Genomic DNA, 22,413 nt, shown 5'->3' with positions numbered 1-22,413 from the left:
GCCGATGCCCATCCCTCATGCGTGGAATGCTGTTCTTCCTCACCTCACCTTTGCCTCTTAGAATCCTGTCTTCCTTCCAAACTCGGCTTTAGACTCACCTTCTGCAGGAGGCCTGCGTCTCCTCCCAGGTCTCCTCCACCCTCTAGCTGTCTGTGCCTTCCCCTCTGGAGCTCCCTTGTACCTACTCTGTCCTTTCCTCGTCTATACCCAGGTACGTGTTGGTTCCCCTAATATAAGGTAAGCTCGTTGGGAAACCAAGGTTGTTTCTACCTTTCTTTGCATTCCTAGCGCTTAGCACAGTGCCTGACGTGTAGGAAATGCTTCATAAATGCTTGTTAATTGATTGAAAGAGTAGCAGGTTTTGCTGGGGAAGCCCGTCTAATAACTCAAACCAGCCTCCCAACTCCAGTCTGCTCAGTTCTCCATCTCTTGAGCAGCAGCAGTAGCAGCAGCAGCAGAGGCTACAGCCTATTGTAAATCGTCCTGGTCCCTGTCCTGCTCCGGGTTCCCTGTCCCTTCTCTTCTTCTCTTGCCTTCAGCTCCCCACTCCCACCCCCTACTCTTCGTATTGCTCTTCTTATTGGCTGTCGCCATCTCCCCCTAACCTCCTATTGGCTGTTGGACTCCTTTCTCCTCCCCGCGCGGTCGACCCGAGGCTAAGGGACTGGGACTGGAAGGGAGGGGAGGGGGCGCGGAGTCCCGCCCGGGCTCAGCTTCGAGAGTCGGAGCTGCGCAGCCTAAAGCTTGCAGAGGAGAGAAGGGGCGACTCCGACCCGGGCGCGCCGCGCTCTCCCAGCCGCCCAGCCTCCCAGCCCTCCCAGTGTCCCAGGGAGGAGTCGAGAGACCCCCCGGCCGGGAAGCTCTGGAGCAGCCTCCAGAATCACAGCTGCTGGATCAGAGGAGGACCGGACTGTCCTGCCCGCTCAAGCCCCACACCCGAAGGGAGCTGGACTTGCTGGGGGGGAACCCTGCGGGGTCTGGCCGATGGCAGCTTGAAGATGGAAAGCGAGGACATGGACAGCTATCTGCGGCGCCTCAAGCAGGAGCTGGTAAGCCCGGGAGCCGGCTTGGGGTGGAGGTGGTGGTGGTGGTGGTGGTGGGAGAGGAGCTGCCCCATCCCAGCTGCAACCGCCTGGTCTCTCCTACCAGGGCGTGGGGGACAGCAACGGGAATGTCGGGAGGGCGAGGTGGGGAAATTGAGGCAGAGAGACGAAGGTCCAGCGTAGCGGGCTGGGGACCACGCGGAAACTTCGCGCAGAGTTTAGCGAAAGGGAAACGCAGAGCTAGAGGCTCAGCCACAGGCGGAAACAGACCGAGAAAGTCTGACACGTGAAGCCACGGACGGATACAGGCAGGGGAAGCACATGCAGCCACTGACGGACACACAGCCACGGACGGACGCAGCGACGCGGCGAGAGGCGCCTGACACCTGAAGCCACTGACAGACACACAGCCTCAGACTAACACGCCGACGGACGGACAGACAAACGGACGGACTGACAGACACACCCACCCACAGACCGATGCGCGCGTGGACAGAGACTGAGCCCTAGACTACCCCAAGGAGCGAGACAGCCGGGGCAGGGAACGAGAGCGTGCCAGAGGGCTCTCCAGGGTCCAGCCGGGGCGGGGCCAAGGCGCGGGAGAGCAGGGCCCACGCTTTCTGGAGGACCGGCGGGCTCCGGGACAGGAGGGAAGCCGGCACCGCCTGGGGCTCCTATCTCTCTCGGCTGGAGCTTGGCAGGCTGGGCGGGGTGGGGGGTGGGGAGGGGCGGTGCGGGGGCAGGACAAGCCGGCTGTCTGCCCGGACTTGTCTGCCAGCCCAGAGGGGGGCTGGGGGCTAGCAGCTGTAATGACGGCGGTGGGGCCCGGGCACAGGGAGGAGGGGAGTTGCCAGGCTGAGCAGGAGCTGCGGAGGCAGAGCCAGATGCTGCTAGGTCTCTGCTTTAGGAAGAGGGAGAATTGGAGTGGGAGAGGTGGGGGGGGGGGGTGGAGGAGAAGGAAGCCTTATGTACGAACTGGGAGCTCCAGGGGAAAATGAGTGAAGAAAGGGAATCTGCCTGTGGTAGTGAGGGAAGTGAGCCCTTGTTGGTCAGCACTTAATCTTGTGAAGGCTCAGACTACATAATCAGCATATAAGGAATCGCTCGGAAATCCAATTTCTTGGCGACTCCAAATATTTACCCTCCCAACCACACACAGTTTCCAGTTCAATTCAGTCAAAGACTCTGGGTTCAAATTCAGCTTTACCACTTTTTACCTGTGCAATTGTAGACAAGTCACTTTCCCTGTCTGGGACTCAGCTTCTACCTTTGTAAAACAAGGTAGTTTTATTAAACCATCTTTAATGCCCCTTCTAATATTCTGTGATTCTATGAATTCAAGAAAATCCCTCCAGCATTCAGATGGAGTCTTCTATATCCTTCCTCACACAATCTCTGCAGGGTCAGCCTAGAGATGGTTTAACCCAAGAAGAGAATCTTTCTTCTTTCACGGATCAACCAATCCTCAAGAATTTTTTGAATGCCTACTCTATGCCAGGCACTGTGCTATTAGGCACCGGAGAGAAAAACAAAATTGAAATCATTCCAGCCCGCAAGAAGCTTGCCTTCTATAGGGGAAGACAGTATAAACGATAGATAGGAAGACAGATGAATAGATAGACAGATTAAATATATAGAAAGATACATAGATGCATAGGTGGATACACAGATAGATATAGATAAGTATACAAGAAATAAAAATATACAAAATATCTCAACCCTCCTTTGTCCAGCCTCACCCTTTTAAATCTGAAGAAACCAATGTCCAGAGAAAGGTTAACCCAGAAGCCAGGAAGAAAGCCTAAGAGTGTGCAATGACTACCAGCTCTATCTGTGCAATAGAATGACTGCCTTGTCTTTCTACCCAGTAGTTGCCAATGATGTTGGGCAATGCCTTCATAAAATCACCCCTCCCCAAACTCTTCTTTGTGCTGGGTGAGTTGAGGTGGAGAGAAGCGACTTGACAGCCATGCTTGAGAGCAGAGGGGGTGGGGCGGGGTGCACAGCCTAGCAGCAGAAGAATCACCAGTTATTTTTTGAAAGATCCCGTTTTTAGGTCATTGGGTCCCATGTATCAGCTCCTCTCTTCAAGGCTGTGTGGATCAGTTGTCTATTCTCAGGAGATTGCTTGGGATTGGAGAGGGGCAGGAATATGACCCTGGGGTCAGGCTCCTTGGTAGAGCCCAGGATGTGGTGATTCTCATCACCTGGGAACTGAACAGACACTAACAATGACATATAATTCTTCATTTTAAATAGGACCAAGAGACTTTTCACCTTGCCTGATTCCACACCCCCTAACCCGCCCCCCCTCCCCCGCCAACTTTCTTTGCTTAGATATTCAGCAGACAGCTAGGAAATGATGGGTCCCTATCTGGAGGCTAGGGAAATTGTCAGATGGTTAGGGTTAGCCACTCCCAACACACGGGACTCTGACTTCTCTCTAGGTGTTTCTCCACGTCCAAGAAGGTCACAGTCACTGTTACAAAAGCCCCCTCACCCTAGACCAAGGCTAGGGAGAAAACCCTAGGTTCATAGGATCAAATCCAGTCCAACTTTCTTTGTGCTTGCAGTGGGGGGACAGGGCCCCCTCCACCGAACCCCACGTTGCAAGTTAATGGAGGGGTGGGTGTTTCTGGCACAGTCTGGAATTTTAATAACCCTCTGATTTGCATTTTGCACAACAACTGGGGGTGGGAGAGCAGAGGTTGGGGAGGGGGGGAGATGCCAGAGGAATAAAGAAAGCAAACAGGAACTAGCACCCTGGCTCCAGATCTGAATACATCCCCTCAATCGACACCCCCATCGGGAACATGAGGCCAAAGAGGGAGGAGGGAGAGGAGGAGGAAAAGATGGGGCACGAAGAAGACAGGGAGAAGGAAGCAATGAAGCCAAAGTCACCCCGCTCCCTCATTAGCTTTTATTGGGCCCTTTGTCTGCACTGTTTCAGTCTCTGACTCTCTTGGAGAGGAAGCCAAACGCCTGGCCCAGGGCCCAGACTGATGCTCAGACAGGAGAGAAGCTATCCCTGCCTCACCTTCCTAGCCCCCTACCACCCCCCCATCCCCTTCTGTCAGTTCTCAGACTCAGAACAGGCAGCTCCTTCCTAGACTAAGCAGAGAGGGCTGGGAGTTTCCTGCTCCCTCCCCTCCTCTCCCAAGCCTGACCCTCAGGGTAGCCCTGGGCCCGAGTAACCACTCCCCCACATGGCAGGTGGGGGCTGCCGAAGAGGTCATTCCTCTGGCTGGATCTTTCTCAGGCTAAGGCAGTTGGGACTGGAGCCAGATGCAGCTCTTGGCTACCAGTGACTGGTCTGGGCAGGTGTTTTGCTTGGTCCTACACCAAGCTGAGAAGCAGCCAGAGGAAGTGAGTACAGTCAACTCTCATTTATCTGCTCTATGAATGATACATGGCCAATGTTTCCCCCTGCCCCTTTCTTCTTGTCACCGATGGCCACTGTGGTCCATCCCCAGCTGATGTGTGTACAGGGATTGCAATTTCTTCCCAGGATGGGAAATCTAGACAAAGAGAAATGTCCTGTGCCTTTTAGAGACGTCTAGAAATGGATCTGGTGATTATCTGCTGTTTGGATTATTTGTAGCACTGCCACTCTGCCCTACCCTCACCCCCAACTTTTCATTCATTCATTAGTACATTCATTAATTCATTCAACAAACATTTATTAAGTAATCTTTTCAAAGTTGAAATAAGACATAAGCCCTTCTTCCTTCAAGCTTACAGTCTAGTAAGAGAACAGAGAGAGTTAAAATTCAGAACTCATTCATAATTCATATGATATGTCCTAACCAGAGGTACAAAGCACAGTCCTGGGTCCTAGAGGAAACAGCTCACAATATAGTGATCAGTGGACTGGATTAGAGTCAGAGGACTTGGATTTGCATCCAGCCTCTTCACCCCTATACCTTGGACAAGTGACTTTTCTCTGGAACTCAGTTTTCCCCATCTGGAAAACGAGGGAGTTGGATTAGATGGTCTGTAAGATCTCTTCTAGTTCTGAAGCTATATCACAATGAGCTCATGCTTCTGTGGATCTTGCAAATTAACAGTGCTTTTCCCTACAGCAACTCAGGGAGGGAAGGAGTGCACTTTTGTTTTGTTTTGTTTTTTGGTGAGGCAATGAGGGTTAAGTGACTTGCCCAGGGTCACACAGCTAGTAAGTCTGGATTTGAACTCAGGTATTCCTGAATCCAGGGCCGGTGCTTTATCCACTTCTCCACCTAGCTGCCCCCAGTAGTGCACTTATGCTTTGGTGACTAGCTTAGTGATGTCGAATGTGTTGCTGGGGGCCAGCAACACTCCAGAGTGTGGCCTGAACCAGATTAAAGTGTAATTCGGAAATAGTCAGTAAAATAAATACAAACACAATAGAACATAGATAATGTTAATAGGCAGTCAATATGCAGCCCAGAGGGTTCCTTATCTACCATTTCAGTCATATCTGACTCTTCCTGACCCCATTTGGGGTTTTCTTGGCAGAGAAACTACAGTCGTTTGCCATTTCCTTCTCCAGCTCATTTAACAGATGAGGAAACTGAAGCAAACAGGGTGAAGTGACTTGCCCAGCTAGTCAATAACTGGGGCTGGATTTCAGTCTTCTGACTCCAGACCTGGTGCTTTATCCACTGTGCCACCTGGTTTCCCCAGGGATCCTTATGTATGGTTTAATGTCCCTGTTTCTATTTGACTTTGATACAACTGATCTAACTAATTGGTCACTTTCCATCAATATGGGTCCTCACTCCAGTGGTGCCAATTCCAACCTTCTCTATGCCTTCTCCTCCTGTAACAGCCATTATTTATTCACATTTATTCCTACAATTAAGAAAGCTGCATTTCCGGGGAGGCAGCTAGGTGGGACAGTGTATAAAGCACCAGCTCTGGATTCAGGAGGATCTAAGTTCAAATCTGACCTGAAACACTTGACACTAGCTGTGTGACCCTGGGCAAGTCACTTAACCCTCATTACCCTTCCCCCCCAAAAAAGAGAGAGAGAGAGAGAGAGAGAGAGAGAGAAAGAAAGTTGGATTACAAAAAGGGGTATTAACTTTCTCATAGTTACAACTAGTATTATAATCAGAACTGGGATTTGAACCCAAATCTCCTAATTCCTGGACCACTGCATTTTCCATAACCTTTCTAGCCCACCATGCTTTCAGCAGAGATAATCTAGAATTAACCAAGCTATCAAAAAACATTTGCTCCTGAAGGTTAAAGTTGTAGAAATTCCCATCCCTCTACCCCAGTCATCCATCACAACTGGAAATATACACTGTCATGGAGGAATGCATTTCCTCACAAGTTAGGTCAACAGGGAATGCTGGGACATGGCTTTATGGTAGCCCAAGGCAGAGCAAAGAGGGGAGTAGGGAAGTATCTTGGCTTAGCCATAGAAGGCAACCTGGCAAAGCCTGCTAAAGCCCAAAGAGCAAGACTTTCCTCAGTACTGTGTCTGTATCTCCTTGCCCACAGGGTATATGTGAGGACATGTATTGGGTTTCAGGGAAGAAGTTTGAATGGGCCCCATGGCAGAAGCAGCAGCTGAAACACTTCTTCATTAGGGCACTGGGGGATAGGGCTGTAATGACACCATAGGGGACATGTGGCCTACTCCCTGACCTTCACAAAGAATTTATGACTAGACTTCAAGTCCCAAACCCAGCTAGCTGCTCCCTGAACATAACTCCCAAGGGGAACTTTCTATCTAATAGCAGAACATATTAATGAGAGAGAGAGAGAGAGAGAGAGAGAGAGAGAGAGAGAGAGAGAGAGAGAGAGAGAGAGAGAGAGAGAGAGAGAGAGAGGAGAAGAGGAAGGAGGAGAAGAAGAAAAGGAAGGAGTAGGAGGAAGAGTGTCAGGAAGAGGAGAAAAAGGAGAGGAGGAAGAGGAGGAGAAGGAAGAGGAGAAAGAAGAGGAAGAGGAAGGAGAAGAGGAAGAAGAGGAGGAAGAGGAAGAAGAAGAAAGCTAGGGCAAAACCAGTTAAGCAAAATCATCCAAGGGCACATCACCATAGTGTCTCCTGAGCATGAGTGCCAAGGAGACTTGGGGAGCCAATGAGGAGGGGGATATTGAGCTACTTTTGGGAGGAGAGCATTTCCTGACATATTTGTGCTGGTGAAGAGGAAGCAGAAGGATAATTCCCTGCAAAAGAATTGATTTGGGGTGGACAGGGTGACTCTTGTTCCATGAGAGGTAAACAGAGGCACAGGAAGTAGGTGGCCAGAGAGGAAGAGAACCAGTATTCATGATGTAGGACATCCTTCATCTCTAGCAGTATTTCCTTAATGGACTTCTCCAGACCTGAATGTCCACAGGATCAAAAACTTCTGTCAAGTGAGAAAAAAAATCCTAGATTTAGAACTGGAAGGGTCCTAGCTGGTTAGCGACACTAACTTCATCTCTTTTTTTTTTTTTTTTTTTGCAGGGCAATGGGGGTTAAGTGACTTGCCCAGGGTCACACAGCTAGTAAGTGTCCAGTGTCTGAGGCTGGATTTGAACTCAGGTACTCCTGAATCCAGGGCCGGTGCTTTATCCATTGCACTACCTAGCTGCCTCCCACTTCATCTCTTTTTTTAAAAATTTTAATTATTTTTATTACATTTTAAATTCCAAACTGTCTCCCACTCTCCCTCCCTCCCCTGCACTAGAGAAGGCCATCACTGGATACAGATTTGCAAATATATGTAAAACTATGCTAAGTATACTTCTATTTACCAGTTCTGGAGGTAGATAGCATTTTCCTTTACAAGTCCTTTGTAGCTGATTTGAATATTTATAATGCTCAGAATAACTTGGTCATTCACAATTATTCTTCAGACAATATTGCTGGAGCAGCTAGGTGGCGCAGTGGATAAAGCACTGGCCCTTGATTCAGGAGGACCTGAGTTCAAATTTGGCCTTAGACACTTGACATTTACTAGCTGTGTGACCCTGGGCAAATCACTTAACCCTCATTGCCCCGCCAAAAAACCCAAAAAACCCAAAAAACCCAAACCAAACAATATTGCTGTCACTGTATGCAATGATCTCCTGGTTCTGCTCATTTCACTCTGCATCAGTTCATATTTATATCTTCCTGGGTTTTTCTGAAACCATCCTGCTGGCTATTTCCTGTTTTTTTCCCCCAGGGCAATAAAGGTTAAATGACTTGCCCAGGGTCACATAGCTAGTAAGTATCAAGTGTCTGAGGCCAGATTTGAACTCAGGTCCTCCTGAATCCAGGGCCGGTGTTTTATCCACTGCACCACCTAGCTGTCCCCCTGCTTGCTATTTCTTATAGCACAGTAGTATTCAATTACAATCATATATCACAACTTGTTTAGCCAATCCCCAATTGATGAACATCGCTTCAATTTCCAGTTCTTTGCCCCCACAAAGAGAGCTGCTAGAAATATTTCAGAACATATAGGTTCTTTCTCTTTTACTCTGATCACCTTAGGAAACAGTCCTAACAGTGGTATTGCTAGACTAGAGGGTATACTCAGTTTTAGAATTCTTTGGGCATAATTCCAGGTTGCTCTCCAAAAATGGTTGGGTCAGTTTACAACTTCATCTTTTTATAGAAAAGGAAACTAAGGACCCCTGGGAGAACATTCCAGATTTCTGTGGAGGTGACTTGCCCAAAGACTCACAGAGAAAATGAAAGAGCTTGGATTCAAACCCAGAGCCTCTGTCTCCAGAACCAGTGTTCTTTCTACTATACACCCACTGTCTCTTCCCTAGACCTAGGGCTTAGGGTGGAGATCAGTAATCTTTCAGGGAAGAACAACTTTTTAAAAATATCATTAGGATATAACTTTTTTTTTTTTGCAGGGCAATGGGGGTTAAGTGACTTGCCCAGGGTCACACAGCTAGTAAGTGTCAAGTGTCTGAGGTTGGATTTGAACTCAGGTACTCCTGAATCTAGGGCCGGTACTTTATCCACTGGGCCACCTAGCCACCCCAGGATATAACTTTTTAAAGACTTTTTTTTTGTGGCACTTGCGGTTAAGTGACTTGCCCAGGGTCATACTGCTGCTAAGTGTCTGAGTTCCAATTTGAATTCAGGTCCTCCTGACTCCAGGGCTGGTGTTCTATCCACCTAGCTGCCCCTAGGATACAGTTTTTTGAAGGAAGGCCTCGGTTCAAGTTACACACACACACACACACACACACATTCTGACTGTGAGACCCTTGACAAGTCACTTAAAATATCAGTACCCCCAGGTACCTTTCTAACTTTCAGAGAAATTTCCAATCTGCGTTGGTTCCTCGACCATTGGGATTTCTCTACACCCATGAAATCACAGGCATAGTAAATATGCACTTATATGTATATTTTATCACTCTTTTTGTGTGTTTATTTTTATCTTTATTTTTGCCTGGATGAAGAAACTGAGGTGCAGAGGTTAGGTGACTTAGGTAGGCTCATAGAACCAGTAAGGACCAGAATTCAAACCCACATCTCCTCCTAACTCCTAATCCAGTTCTATTGCCACTACACCCTGTTGCCTCTCCAGCTCTAAGCCTACACATTTGTCTTATGAAAGCTCTATGTGTATTCTCAAAGAGCCCCACGTGGTTCTCAAACCACAAGTTGTTGACCCCAGATGTAGGGAGAGGCAAGAAGGGAGGCCAGTGAGGGCTGGAGATGCCTTGAACTGCAGAATGACTGATTTAAGTGAGACAAGGGGCTGTCCTGTCAAGGTGATTAATTAGCAGATGACTATTCCTCCAGGGAAGCTGGGGTGGGTGGCATCTCCCTCTTCAAAGATGTTGCAGGCACAGTGGCAGGATCCTCTGGATGTGTAGTTATCTTTTTGAGGGGTTCTGCCTTCTTTCCCCAACTAGAAAGGAGGTGCCCTGGGGAGGGGGCGGGGCTCTGGGACTGAGTCTGAGGCTTCTTTGCCTCCTTCACTGGTTGGGTGATAAGGCTAAATAAACATTTATTGACTGATTGCAATGAGTTTGATGAGATGCCCGTGGGAAGAGAGTGAGAATAGGCAGATAATGCCGAGAAGTATTTTAGAGGAGGAAGCTATAATGAAGGGGGGTGGGGGGGTACTGAGTAAATTAGGTCTGTCCATCTGTCTTTTGCCAAAGCATCATCCCATAAAGGGATGCTGCTATGGGAGAATTAGTCTCTTCCTTTTTATGAGCCCCCTCTCTTATTTCCTTCTCACCGCCCCCCCTTCATCCTCCCACCTCCTTCCCTCCCATGGCTCTTGGCTCAGCCCACCTCCCTCCTGGCCACTAGACCCTGTAGCTTCCTGTGGGGAGATCCAGCAGTTCCAGCCAAGAGCAGGGGGGGCATGAAGGTCGCTATTCACAGGGCCGGGAATTAGATGCTTGGCACTGGGGGGACCATGCCCATTTCCTGCCCTGAGCCTCAGCCTATGCCTCTGGGAGGGGCTGGAGGGAAAGGGGGCATGGAAAGAGGTGGCAAAGGAATTGTGTGAGGACCTTGTGAGCCCCCTGGCAGAGAGGGCTGGGGGTGGGGAGTGAGGCAGGGAAGCCTGCCAAGCCCATAGGCAGAGCTGGGGCCTGTGTGGAGGGGATCTGGCTGCTCAAGCCGAGGGCGTGAGACAGAGGGACAGAGGGCACAGCTGTGAGAATCAGTCAGAGGGGCCAAGGGAAAAGGAGCTGAGGAGAGAACAGAAGGTGCCTTGCCCACACACGTGTCATAGCCCCAGTTATGAAATTATCAGTGACAGAATCATAGATTTCAACTCAGAGAGAACCTCAGAGACATCTCATCTGGCCCCATCCTTTTAAAGTTGAGAGATGTGACTCACCCAAGGTCACGAAAGTAGGAAGGGGCACATCTGCTGGGGCTTAGACCCAGGCCCTCTGGATTCAAATCTGCTGCTCTTCCCCATTATACTGAACTGCCTCCTTGGCTATGAATGGGGAGGGAGATCTCTCTGTGTAACCAGCCAACCTCCTCCTCCTTCCCACCGTCAGGAGGAGGAAATCCAAGCCAATAGAGATGCCCTGTGCTTCACCATCTTCCCAACAGGATCCCAGCTGGCAAGTCTCCTCTCTTGCTGATGAATTAGCTGAGAAAAGAGAAGGCTTTGGGAGTAGATTGGTATGGTGCTCAAGTCTCTAAAGAGGATCCATCCTTATATCTCTTACCTCACAGGATGATAACATCCCCTTTCATTTAGGTAGACTGCCCTTTCCTCCTGACCATCTCATTTCACAGAGATGGAAGGGACCTCAGAGGCCAGAGATTTTCTCCTTAAAACAATCCCATGGGCTGGAAATGTTGTTCAGTTGTTTTCAGTCATGTCTGACTCTATGTGACCCCATTTGGGGTTTTCTTGACAGATGTTCCTTCTCCAGCTCATTCGACAGATGAGGAAACTAAGGCAAATAGGGTTAAGTGACTTGCCCAGGGGCACACAGCTAGTAAGTTGTCTGGGGATGACATGTTATTGTATACAGATTAAGAAACTTTCTAGGGGCAGTTAGGTGTCTAAGTGGATGGAGCACCAGCCCTGGAGTCAGGAGGACCTGAGTTCAAATATGGCCTCAGACACTTGACACTTACTAGCTGTGTGACCCTGGGCAAGTCACTTAACCCCAATTGCCTCACCAAAAAACAAAAAAAGAAACTTTCTAGGGGGCAACTAGGTGGCACAGTAAATAAAGCACAGGCCATGGATTCAGGAGGACCTGAGTTCAAATCTGGCATAAGATACTTAACACTTACTAGCTGTATGACCCTGGGCAAGTCATTTAACCCTCATTGCCCTGCAAAAACAAAACAAAATGAAATGAAAGGAACTGTTTCTGGACTCTAAGTCCACAAAGCCAGAACATTAATACTAACTAACATTTTACATAGTACTTTACATTCTTTTGAGAGTCAATGGTGAGCTGTGGAAAGAAAAAGGATAGCATTTGTATAGCTAGCAATTGTTTTTGCAAATATTTGTATATTTGCAAAGCACTTAACAAAGATTGTCTCACTGGATCCTCACAATGACTCTGGGAGATCAGTGCTATTATTATCCCCATTTCATAGATGAGGACACTGAGGCAGACAGGGTCACCAAGCCAATAAGTGTCTGAAGCCAAATTTGAATTGAGATCTTCCTCACTCAAAGTCCAGCACTCCATCCACTGAGCACCCTAGATTGAGAAACAGAGGACCCAGACATGTAAACCCCAAGGCTTCACCTGCTTATTATTTCCTGTTATTATTGTCCCCTTTTTGTAGTTGGGAAAGTCAAGGTAAAGGGATTGGCCTAGGGTCAAATAGCTGGTAAGTACTAAAGGAAGGATTTGAACTGAGGTGTCTGGCTAAGCCCAACATTAACCCCGCCATGTTGAGCTTCTTTCTTTCATTGGCTAAAGGCATTGTGACGACTGAGCAGGAAGGTAGGAAATGGAGAAGAGGTGGTGTGTGGGGGTGTGAGAACAAAGGAATGGTTAGAAGGAGGGAATGGCCTTGGAGCTGTGTCTCCTGCCTCTGCCCAACCAAAGGAATTACTCTCTCCATCTCAGACGGAGAGGAGATGGGAGGATGGGGCTCCAAGATTCAATTGCCCTAGCTTCCATCCCAGGCCTTCCTCCATTGGATCAGGCTGCCCCCTTCTCTCTGCCTGCTCCGGAGTCCAGCACAGGAGGAGAGGCACAGCTTGCCTGCTGGCTCCATTCTTGTTTGGGTGACATCATCCCCTTTGGGCTTGGGAAGAGTGACCCTATTAGCTTCTCTCTGTCTTGGGCTCCAGCCCCAGCAGCGGATACTCTTTCTCCCTCTTCCTTCCTCGCCTTCCCCCTCCTCCTCCTCCTCCCCAAACCCCTTCCCTTCTTCCTCCTCCTCAGCCTCCTCCCCCTCCCCAGGACTTTCCTGTTTCCCATCACTCAGGCTTCCTCCTGCCAAACTCACCCCATCGCAAACAGCTGCTTTCCCCTCCCTCACTGCAAATATTCATTCAATCAGTGGCAGGGCTGACACGGGATACCAAACTGGGGGCTGGGATTCCTGTGTCCCGGGGGCCCCAAGCAAGCGGCTTCCCTCTTCCTTCTCTACTCCCTGAGCCCAAATAGAATTTACAAACATCATCCTATTGTTTTGACTTGCACAGGTTTTCTTATCCCCATTTTATAGAGAAGGAACCTGGGACTCTGGAAGGTCCATAGCCACTAAAGGTCAGAAGTGGAATTTGAACCCAGATCTCACCTGACATTAAGTTCCTATCCTGCATTCTTTCAACTATACTAAGGATTCTTCACCTGGGGTCCACATCCTGATTTCGGGTGGGGGGTGGATGGGGGAAAGGTTGCCTCACTAACCTCTAAGTGAAATTTAGTATTTCCTTCGATTCTTTAAAAATGTTATTCCGAGAAGAGTCCATAGGCTTCATCAGACTGCCAAAGGGGATCCCTTTATGACTCCCCAAAGGGTTTCAGAATGGATGAATTCTTACCAGTGGAGCCCAAAGTCTCTCATGCACAAGGGCCTTTAGATGTAATCTCTCGGAAGAGGGCCTGGACAAAGCATTTGTGTGCCCTAGGCAAGGTTTGGAAAAAATGATGCCTTGTTTATCCTTCCCCTTGCCTTTGAGGCTTTGAAAATTCATTGAAATGCAAGGAACTTGAGATATATGTATATATTTCATGAACAGAATTTTTGACATTTAATTATGTGTTTACAAAAAGTATTATTTTTGTTTTCATTTTTTGGGTTTTTTTTTTTTTTTTTTTGGCAGGGCAATTAGGGTTAAGTGACTTGCCCAGGGTCCACAGCTAGTGTGTTAAGTGTCTGAGGTCAGATTTGAACTCAGGTCCTCCTGAATCCAGGGCTGGTGCTTTATCCACTGCACCACCTAGCGACCCCAAAAAGTAGTGTTTAAAGGCTGTGTGATCCTGGCCAAGTCACTTCACTTGAATGTCTTCTTTCTATCTTTCTAGATATCTTTTTTTAATTTAATTTTTTTTTTTTTGCAGGGCAGTGAGGGTTAAGTGACTTGCCCAGGGTCACACAGCTAGTAAGTGTCAAGTGTCTGAGGCCATATTTAAACTCAGGTCCTCCTGAATCCAGGGCCAGTGTTTTATCCACTGCGCCACCTAGCTGTCCCCTCTCCCTCCCCGTAGCTCTCTAAAACTATAAAGTTGGACAAAGTTCTATCTGTGTTAGTAAAAAGGGTTCCCTAACAGGAGTTAGTTCTCTATACCAATGAAGCCAGAACCCCAGTCCAAAAAAGTATTTTAAAGTATGCCACCCTAGAGCACTGCTTACCTAACTCCTAGTTCCAGCTTGGTTTTAGGCAGAGGAAAGTTCAGTCTCTTAGTGGTCCATTTAGTACTATGCATACTTAAATTGGGACAGCTGGGTGACACAATGGATAGAGAGGCTACCCTGGAGTTAGGAGGACCTGAGTTCAAATCTCGTCTCTGACATTTACTAGCTGTGTGACTCTGAGCAAGTCACTTAACCCCGTTTGCTTCAGTTCCCCCATCTGTAAAATGACCTGGAGAAAGAAATAGCAAACCACTCCAGTGTCTTTGCCAGGAAAACTCCAAATGGGGTCATGAAGAGTCAGACACAACTAAAAAAAAGACAAAAGTACTAAACAACAACAATAAAAATACATTGGGGGCAGCTAGGTGGCACAGTGAATAAAGCACTGGCCCTGGATTCAGGAGGACCTGAGTTCATGTCCCGCCTCTGACACTTGACACTTACGAGCTGTGTGACCTTGGGCAAGTCACTTAACCCTCATTGCCCTGCCTTAAAAAAAAATAAAATACATTAATGGGGCCTCTGTTCAGTGGCTTGCCCTGTTCCTGTTTATTTCAATACTTCAGTATTTCAAAAGAGGTATAATTTCCCTTTTGTCCAACAACAGTAGCAGCTCCCCCCTCGGTGTCCTATGATGAAACTACAAGAGTTGTGAATGCTAAGAAATCCATCACTTGCTGGCCAGCTCTCTGGGGACAAGCTTCTCTGAACTTAGCTACCCCGGTCTCAGACATCAATAGCTATTATTTGAAGTCTTTCCAGCTTAGTAAAACCTGATATAGTCAAGTACCCAAGGTCAGCTCCATGCCCTGGTGAAACAACAGGAAGCCTAGGATGTTATGCACATAGGTTAGACAGCCAACTGCCCAGACACATCGATATTAAGATTGTCTTTTCTCAATGCCCTGCTCTGACTGTACAGCTGCTGCTCAGCCAGCCAGCCAGCCAGTCAGCCAGCCAGCCAGCCTAACCACCCTAACCACAATAAATGTGCTGTACTCAACCAAGTTAAATTGAATAATAGTCAACAAATATATAATTAACACCTGGGATATACGAAGCACTCTGATAGGCATCCTGAAGAATACAAAGATGAATGAGACAGTCCCTGCCCTCAAAAAGTCTTGTGAGTTGAATTTTTTATAAGACAGATAAAATATATATACTACCACCACCACTACCACCACCATTCCAACACCACCACCATTACTTTCATCACCACCACCACCAACCATAATAATACCAGACACTGTATGATGAGTGCTCTGACGTGGTCTCCCATGGCTAGAATGCACATACATTATGTGACAAGTGCTTTAACATGGCCCACCATGGCCAAATGCACTCCCTCCACATCTTTTCCAAACCCTCCGATCGGGATGCCACTTCCTACCTGAGACCCTTCCTGGCCCCGCCCAACTTCCCCAGCCCACACCAAGTTTAGGTGGTCTCTGCCTTTTGAAATTCTTTTCTATGCATTTTGTTTTTCCTTACAAGGCTTCATGGTATATCCTTCCTAGTTGAATAGGAGCTCTTTGAAAGCAGGCATTGATCTGCTTTTGTCTTTCTGAATTTCTTTTTTTTTCTTCACCTGTTTACCCCTCCACAGTCCCTTGCTTACCTCTCAGTAAGGGCTGAATGAATCAGAGAGGGAGTCACACAGACAAATCTTTCTTTTAAACAACCCCAGGAGGCAGATAGTGTAAGTATTATTATTTCCATTTAATAGATAAGGAAAATGGTTAAGTTGGGGCTGGCCCAAGATCATACAGAGAATAAATTGCTGAGCAAGGACTTAAACCCAGGACTCTGGATGCAAGTCAGGTGTTTTTTACCCCTATACCAACATGGCATAGCAGAATGAACACTTCCCTGGGAATCCAAGGACCTGAGTTCCAAACCTGTCTCCATCACTTAATATTTGTGTGACCTTGGATCAGTCTTTTACCCACTGGACCTCAGTTTTTAAATCTGTAAAATGAAGAGATTGTAGTCAGGGGCTTCTAAGATTCTTTCCAGCTCTATGTCCCTGTGATCTTTTGATCCTACAAAGGATGCTACGGATGAAGAGGATCCTTCCAGCTAGATGGAACAGGGAAGGCTCCAACAGGAGTTGGGAAAAGTGGAAAGAATCAAGAGATTTGAGTGCCCCAAATAGCTGGGTAACCCTTTTCACTTATCTGCAGGATGGATTAGGCAGTTTTAATGCTCCATCGTTCTACCTAGGAGGAGGGTGGCATCTGATTGGGCTCTTGAAATGTGGGTGGGTGGGGGGCAGGCAGCTAGGTGGTGCAGTGGATAAAGCACCAGCCCTGGATTCAGGAGGACCTGAGTTCAAGTCTAGCTTCAGACACTTGGCACTTACTAGCTGTGTGACCCTGGGCAAGTCACTTAACCCCCATTGCCCTAGAGAAAAAGAAAAGGTGGGTAGGATTTTTAATGGACAGCTAGGTGGCACAGCCAGGAAGATGCAGTTCAAATCCAGCCTCAGACACTTACTAGCTGTGTGACCCTGGGTAAGTCACTCCACCCAGTTTGCCCCAGTTTCCTCATCTATCAAATGAGCTGGAGAAGGAAATGGCAAACCACTCCAGGATCTTGGCCAAGAAAACCCCAAATGGGGTAACCAAGAGTGAGACATGACTGAACAACACCAACAACAACAGGATTTTTATGGGTAGAGTTGGAGGGGAAGGCATTTCAGGTCAAGGGTAAGGTATGAGGAAAGAGACCAAGGCAGGAAAGCCTGCAGTCATTTTTAAAGATAAATAGGCCAGTTTGACTATTGTGTAGGGAGGGCATTACTAAGACGTCCATATGATTGGAGAGAGAGGTTAGAAGCAAATTGTGAAGCACCTCAAATGCCACAGTAAGAAATCTGGATTTTAGCCAATAGTCAGTTGAAGGTTTTAGAACAAGGGAGTGATAGGATTAGAGATGCAGTTCAGGAAGATTGGTGCATTGGTGGCATCTTAGATACTTTGGGAGGGAGAAATGGGATGCAGGAGAGGAGTTAGGAGGCTCTTCGGGGGAGGGAGGGGGCTTCCCCATCATGTGACAGTATCATGACATAATGAAAGGAGCAGGGAGGCAGGAGACCCGAGTTCAAGTCTTCAACTGGCCATTTTCTAGATAACCGACTTTGAACAAGTCACCGAGTCTCAGTTGATTCCATCTGCAAAACAAGCAGGGAGGGTTTGACCAGCTAATCCCCAAGGCCCTGGCAAGTGCTAACACTCTGTAATTTGACCGTGCGTCCCTTCTGGTCTTGAAATAGATCCACAGAACTCATAAATGTGGGACTGAGGGACATTGCCCATATGAAATGCCCTCAGACAAGAGAATTAGGGGAAAATTTTTAGAGAAAAATAGAGGAAACTAAACCTATTTTCACACCAAAGATCTGCCCTATATCATAAACATTTCTGATCTGTACAAAAATTTCCTATTTGGGATTTTTTTGTTTGTTTGTTTTGTTTTGTTTTTGGTGAGGCAATTGGGGTTAAGTGACTTGCCCAGGGCCACACAGCTAATAAGTGTCAAGGGTCTGAGGTCAGGTCCTCCTGAATCCAGGGCCAGTGTTCTGTCCACTGTGCCACCTAGCTGCCCCTCCTTATTTGTTTTAAAAGGAAAAAAAAAATCTACCTTTTCTCACTCCAATTTTAAATGGTGTGGAATTACAGAGATTATAGTATGGAAAAAAGAGGCCAATGCAGCAGTCCATGGGAGAGGTCATGAAGCCCTGAATTTGCCTGGGGACAATGATGATGGAACAGAGGGGACTTATAGGAGAGACCCTGCTGAGATCTGATTGATTGTGGGACATGGGAGAGTAGAAGTCAAGAACAGCAAGGTTTGGAGCCTGAGCCCAAGCAAGAAGAGTGTTGTTGCTATGGAAAGGAGACTGTGAGAAGGAGGGAGGTGCTGGGTTAGGGGGGCAGAGAACCCCACCCATTGAGGATGAGATGCTAGAGGGGCTCGGAACTTCCTTCTTCCTCCCCACCCCCATCCTTTTTTCTCTACAGAGAATGAGGGTCAGAGACAGAGAGGAGATGGAAGCTGAAGAGACAAAGTCACAAAAGAAAGGGGGTTGTCAGAATTGGGGGTCAGGGAGGGAGAGGCATGAGTCATTATTGATGGGGGATGTTGGTGACCCTGACCGTTGAATATAAACTTAAGTCTCTGCTCCTACCTGCTTGGCCTCAGGGACCTTGGGTGGGACAGCTTTGGCCAGGCAGGCTGAAGGCATGACCAGGATGCTGGGCCATCAGACAGTCTCCAGGGGGACAGCATGCTATCTCCGTGCCCTCACACACACACACACACACACACACACACACACACACAGAGCCTAAGCATAGGTGCACCTACAGGATATGCCCATTGGTGTCTGGGGAAGCTGACCCCTCCTTGACACTGAGCTGGCTCATCCCATAACCTGACCCTTGCTAGGGGAGGGGTGAAGGCGGGGAAGTTGCCAGGGAAGGATTTGACGCAGACTGACCTCACAATCCAGCTTTGCAGAGCCGCAGATAGCTCCCCTTCTCCTCCCTCCTCCCTCTGGGCTTAGGGCGGGAAGCATTAGGCGAGCCTGGGGAGGTAAGATGATCGGCTGGGTCTCTGGGGGGCTTAGAGAACAGATGGTCTCTGCAGGGTTTGGTGTCAGTAACTTGAGCAAGGGCTTGGGAGGGGATCTGGTGGGGCTAAGGCAATTTGGGCCTAAGATTGGGGGGGGGGGTGCAGATTTTCAGTGAATGTTATCAGAGATGCTCCTCCCCCCAGCCCCCATCCAGGCTCCCCCCAGGCCCAGCTGGCAGCCCTTGGATCCAGGGCTAGAGTTAGAAAATCCCCCCAGCCGCTTGGCCCTCACTCCCCTCCGACACGGGAGCAGGACTGCCTGGGTCTGGAAGGAGGGGCACCTTCCTACCCAAATAGAAAACAACTGGGAGAGCACAGGTGTTTGGAATGGGAGGGGGCAGGACTCAGAGAGCTGGAGGGACCCTTTCAGAGTCACGGGCTTCCCCCAAGGCCACTCCCCCACCTCCATAGCTGCCCCCAGCCAGATGTGAGCAGCTGTCAGGGGAAAGGGGAGGCCTCGCTCTCCTTTGATGGAGCTCCTTTGAGAATTGGAGCCCATCCTCACCGCCCCCATCCCCAAAGACACAGCTCCTATAAGAGAAGATAGAGGGAAGCCATGAAGATAGCTGGGTGGTAGAAGGTGGAACCCTAGAACCCTAAGTTTGTTTTGGGACCTTAGAAGTCTTCTATCCCAGACCCCTCATTTTCACAGCCTGCTTACATCAGAGGCAGGTTTCGAACCCCAGTCTTCTGAGCTGAAATCCAGCCGCCTGTTTTACTACAACACACTTGGCCCTCTCATCTTACAGAAGTTGCTCCCAGATTCTCCAATTCCAAACCCACTCTTCTTTCCATTGTGCCCTGCTGCCATCTTGGCTCAGGGACACTCTTAGGGGAAGAAAGGAGAAGCTGTAGTGAAGGAGGGAGGGAAAGGATGAGGCCAGAAACACTCAGGTGCTCAACACAACCTCTCTCAGCCACATTTCAGTGTGGAGATTCTCCCTCCTCCGAGCAATTGTCAGGAAGGAAAGGGGAGGTGGAGAAAGAGACAGACAGAGACAGGGAGAGGGAGAGATAGAGACAGGGAGAGAGAGAAAGAGAGGGGGGGAGAGACAGACAGACAGAGGGAGAGAGAGAGAGACAGAGACAGAGAAAGAGACAGTCAGAGGGAGAGAGAGAGAGACAGAGAGAGGGAGAGAGAGAGGGAGGGAAGGAGGGAGGGAGGAGAGCAAGAAGGAAAGGAAGGGAAGAGATGACTCTGGGGGGCCTGTTGGCTGCGTTTCAGGGTCATACTAGGTAAGACCGTCACGTTCTTGGCAGTGACCCTCCAGTTCCTTCTGTCTTCTTCCTTCATAGGTATCCATGAAAGAGGTTGGGGATGGGCTTCATGACCAGATGAACTGCATGATGGGAGCCCTGCAAGAGCTGAAGCTCCTACAGGTGCAGACGGCCCTGGAGCAGCTCGAGATCTCTGGGGGTGATGGGCAAACGCCACTGTCTGGTCTAGGCCCCGCCCCCAGCTTCCTGCAAGGCCCCAGAACTCCAGCAGAGCCCTGCAGGTGGGCAGGCAGCAGGGGCTCGGCCAGGCCCAGGGCCAGCTCTCCCTCTAGCCATGCTTCTCTAAGCGGCGGTGGCAGCACCAGGCTTTCCTCCCATAGGAGTGTCCATGGCGAAAACCTAGACCCTCCTCCTAGGACTTGGGAGTCGGAGAGCCGAGGCTTTGTTCAGCAGAGGACAGAGCGGGCTGAGCCAGACGACTGGACCTCCACCCTGATGTCTCGAGGCCGCAACCGACAGCCGCTGGTCTTGGGCGACAATGTCTTCGCAGATCTGGTGGGCAACTGGCTGGACTTACCAGAACTAGAGAAGAAGGGTGGGGAGAAAGGGGAGGTCAGTGGGGTGGGTGAGGTGCCAGGGCCCGGAAGCCGGCACCGTGATCTGGGCCGAAGGTTCACCCTGACCGCCAACATCTTCAGGAAATTTCTGCGTAGCGTCAGGCCGGATCGAGATCGACTACTCAAGGAGAAGCCAGGCTGGATGACCCCGACAGCCACTGAGCCCCCAGCCGGACGCTCCAAGAAAGTCAAGAAAAGGAGCTATTTCAAGGGAGCTGGGTATTTCCCCTTCCCCTTCCCCAGCAGTGGGGGCAATGGACAGGGAGAGAGGCCTTCTTCAAGCTGCCCCAAGGCCCTGGAGTCCCCACCCTCTGGCTTTGACATCAACACAGCTGTATGGGTCTGAGTCCTTGGCATTTCCCATGGTCAAGTGTACATGGCCGGTCCCATCCATTCCTTTCCTTCAAAGCTCCCAGAAAAGCAAAAGAGGGGGGTGGGCAGAGCCAGGCCTTCTAATCCCAGAAACCTAAAGCTGCCAGTGTGCTTATTCTAAAGAGAGCCACAATCTCCTACTGATAAAACTATAGCCAAGTTGGGACAGTCTGGGGAACATTGTGTGTGTGTGTGTGTGTGTGTGTGTGTGTGTGGTGTCTGTGTATGGGATGTATGGTGTGTGTGGTGTGTTTGTGTGTGTGTGTGTGTGTGTGTGTGTGGTGTGTGTGTCCACATTGGATTTGGGAAAGATACCCCAAGAAGTGCCCCTGGCATTTATAGCACTTCCTTGCGATGGGCTTCTGAGTTGTAGAAGGTGGGTGTGTATCTAATGTTACAAACAGAACAGGAAAATGAGAACTGCTAAGACCCTCCCAATAAAGACATTTTACCTTCAGGAGCAGCCTGCCCCCAGTTCTGTAATGGTGTCGGCTTGCTCCAAGACAGCCTTATCCTCAACCAGGAGCCACTGCAACCCTCTCATCCCCAACCGAGAGCTACTGCAATCAGCAGTGGCCCTTCTCCCTGCCCCTAGCAGGAGTCTGGGCGTTGGCTCTCACGCGGAGGCAGAGGAAGGGCTACTGAAGACTGAAGATATATTCTGGAGGGCGGTGACTCAGTTCTCTCCTTTCTTATGACTTTGATGATGCCTGATTCCCTCCCAAAATGTTCTTGAGACCACGGGGGTATCTCAAGAATGTGGTGGCAGCGATCCATGACTGCTGCTCCAAACACCTCTCTCCCAACAGCCTCAGATACCTGTGTCCTAGGGGCAGAGAGGAGAAAGGAGTCAGGGCTGGTAGGTGGGACTAAGCCCAAACTTGGGAAGCATACACGCACGTGCACACACACACACACACACACACACACACACACACACTTTTCAATTCAGTCCCCCTTTTCAGAAGAGAATCTTTAAAAACACTCAGGGACAGCTAAGTGGTGCAGTGGATAAAGCACTGGCCCTGGATTCTGGAGGACCTGAGTTCAAATTCGACCTCAGATGCTTGACACTTACTAGCTGTGTAACCCTGGGCAAGTCACAACCCTTATTGTCCCCCCAAACAAGCAAACACTCAGTTAATCAACTAATCCTCCCACTTGGCTGATCTCATCACTCCCAATTCCAGTTACCCCTCACCCACCTATGTTCTCCTTTGGGTAACATCCTGGAAGACCTAGAGATCTTCCCAAGCATGTCCTCCCCCTCTCC

The 22,413-nt window shown here is 49.0% G+C and overlaps 1 protein-coding gene across 1 annotated transcript; it reads left to right on the top strand.

The window, feature by feature from the left end:
- The first annotated feature begins 455 nt into the window (after window positions 1–455).
- On the top strand, window positions 456–21,303 carry INKA2 (inka box actin regulator 2). The gene is made up of 2 exons (XM_043999402.1): window positions 456–1,049; window positions 20,230–21,303. The coding sequence occupies exons 1-2, from the start codon at window positions 999–1,001 to the stop codon at window positions 21,112–21,114; spliced, it is 936 nt and encodes a 311-aa protein (XP_043855337.1). The 5' UTR covers window positions 456–998; the 3' UTR covers window positions 21,115–21,303.
- Window positions 21,304–22,413: the final 1,110 nt, after the last annotated feature.

This window comes from Dromiciops gliroides, chromosome 4 (genome assembly GCF_019393635.1).
Source record: "Dromiciops gliroides isolate mDroGli1 chromosome 4, mDroGli1.pri, whole genome shotgun sequence".
Classification (NCBI taxonomy): domain Eukaryota; kingdom Metazoa; phylum Chordata; class Mammalia; order Microbiotheria; family Microbiotheriidae; genus Dromiciops; species Dromiciops gliroides.
The sequence above is the reverse complement of the archived record's forward strand: the minus strand, read 5'-3'. Positions and strand labels throughout refer to the sequence as shown.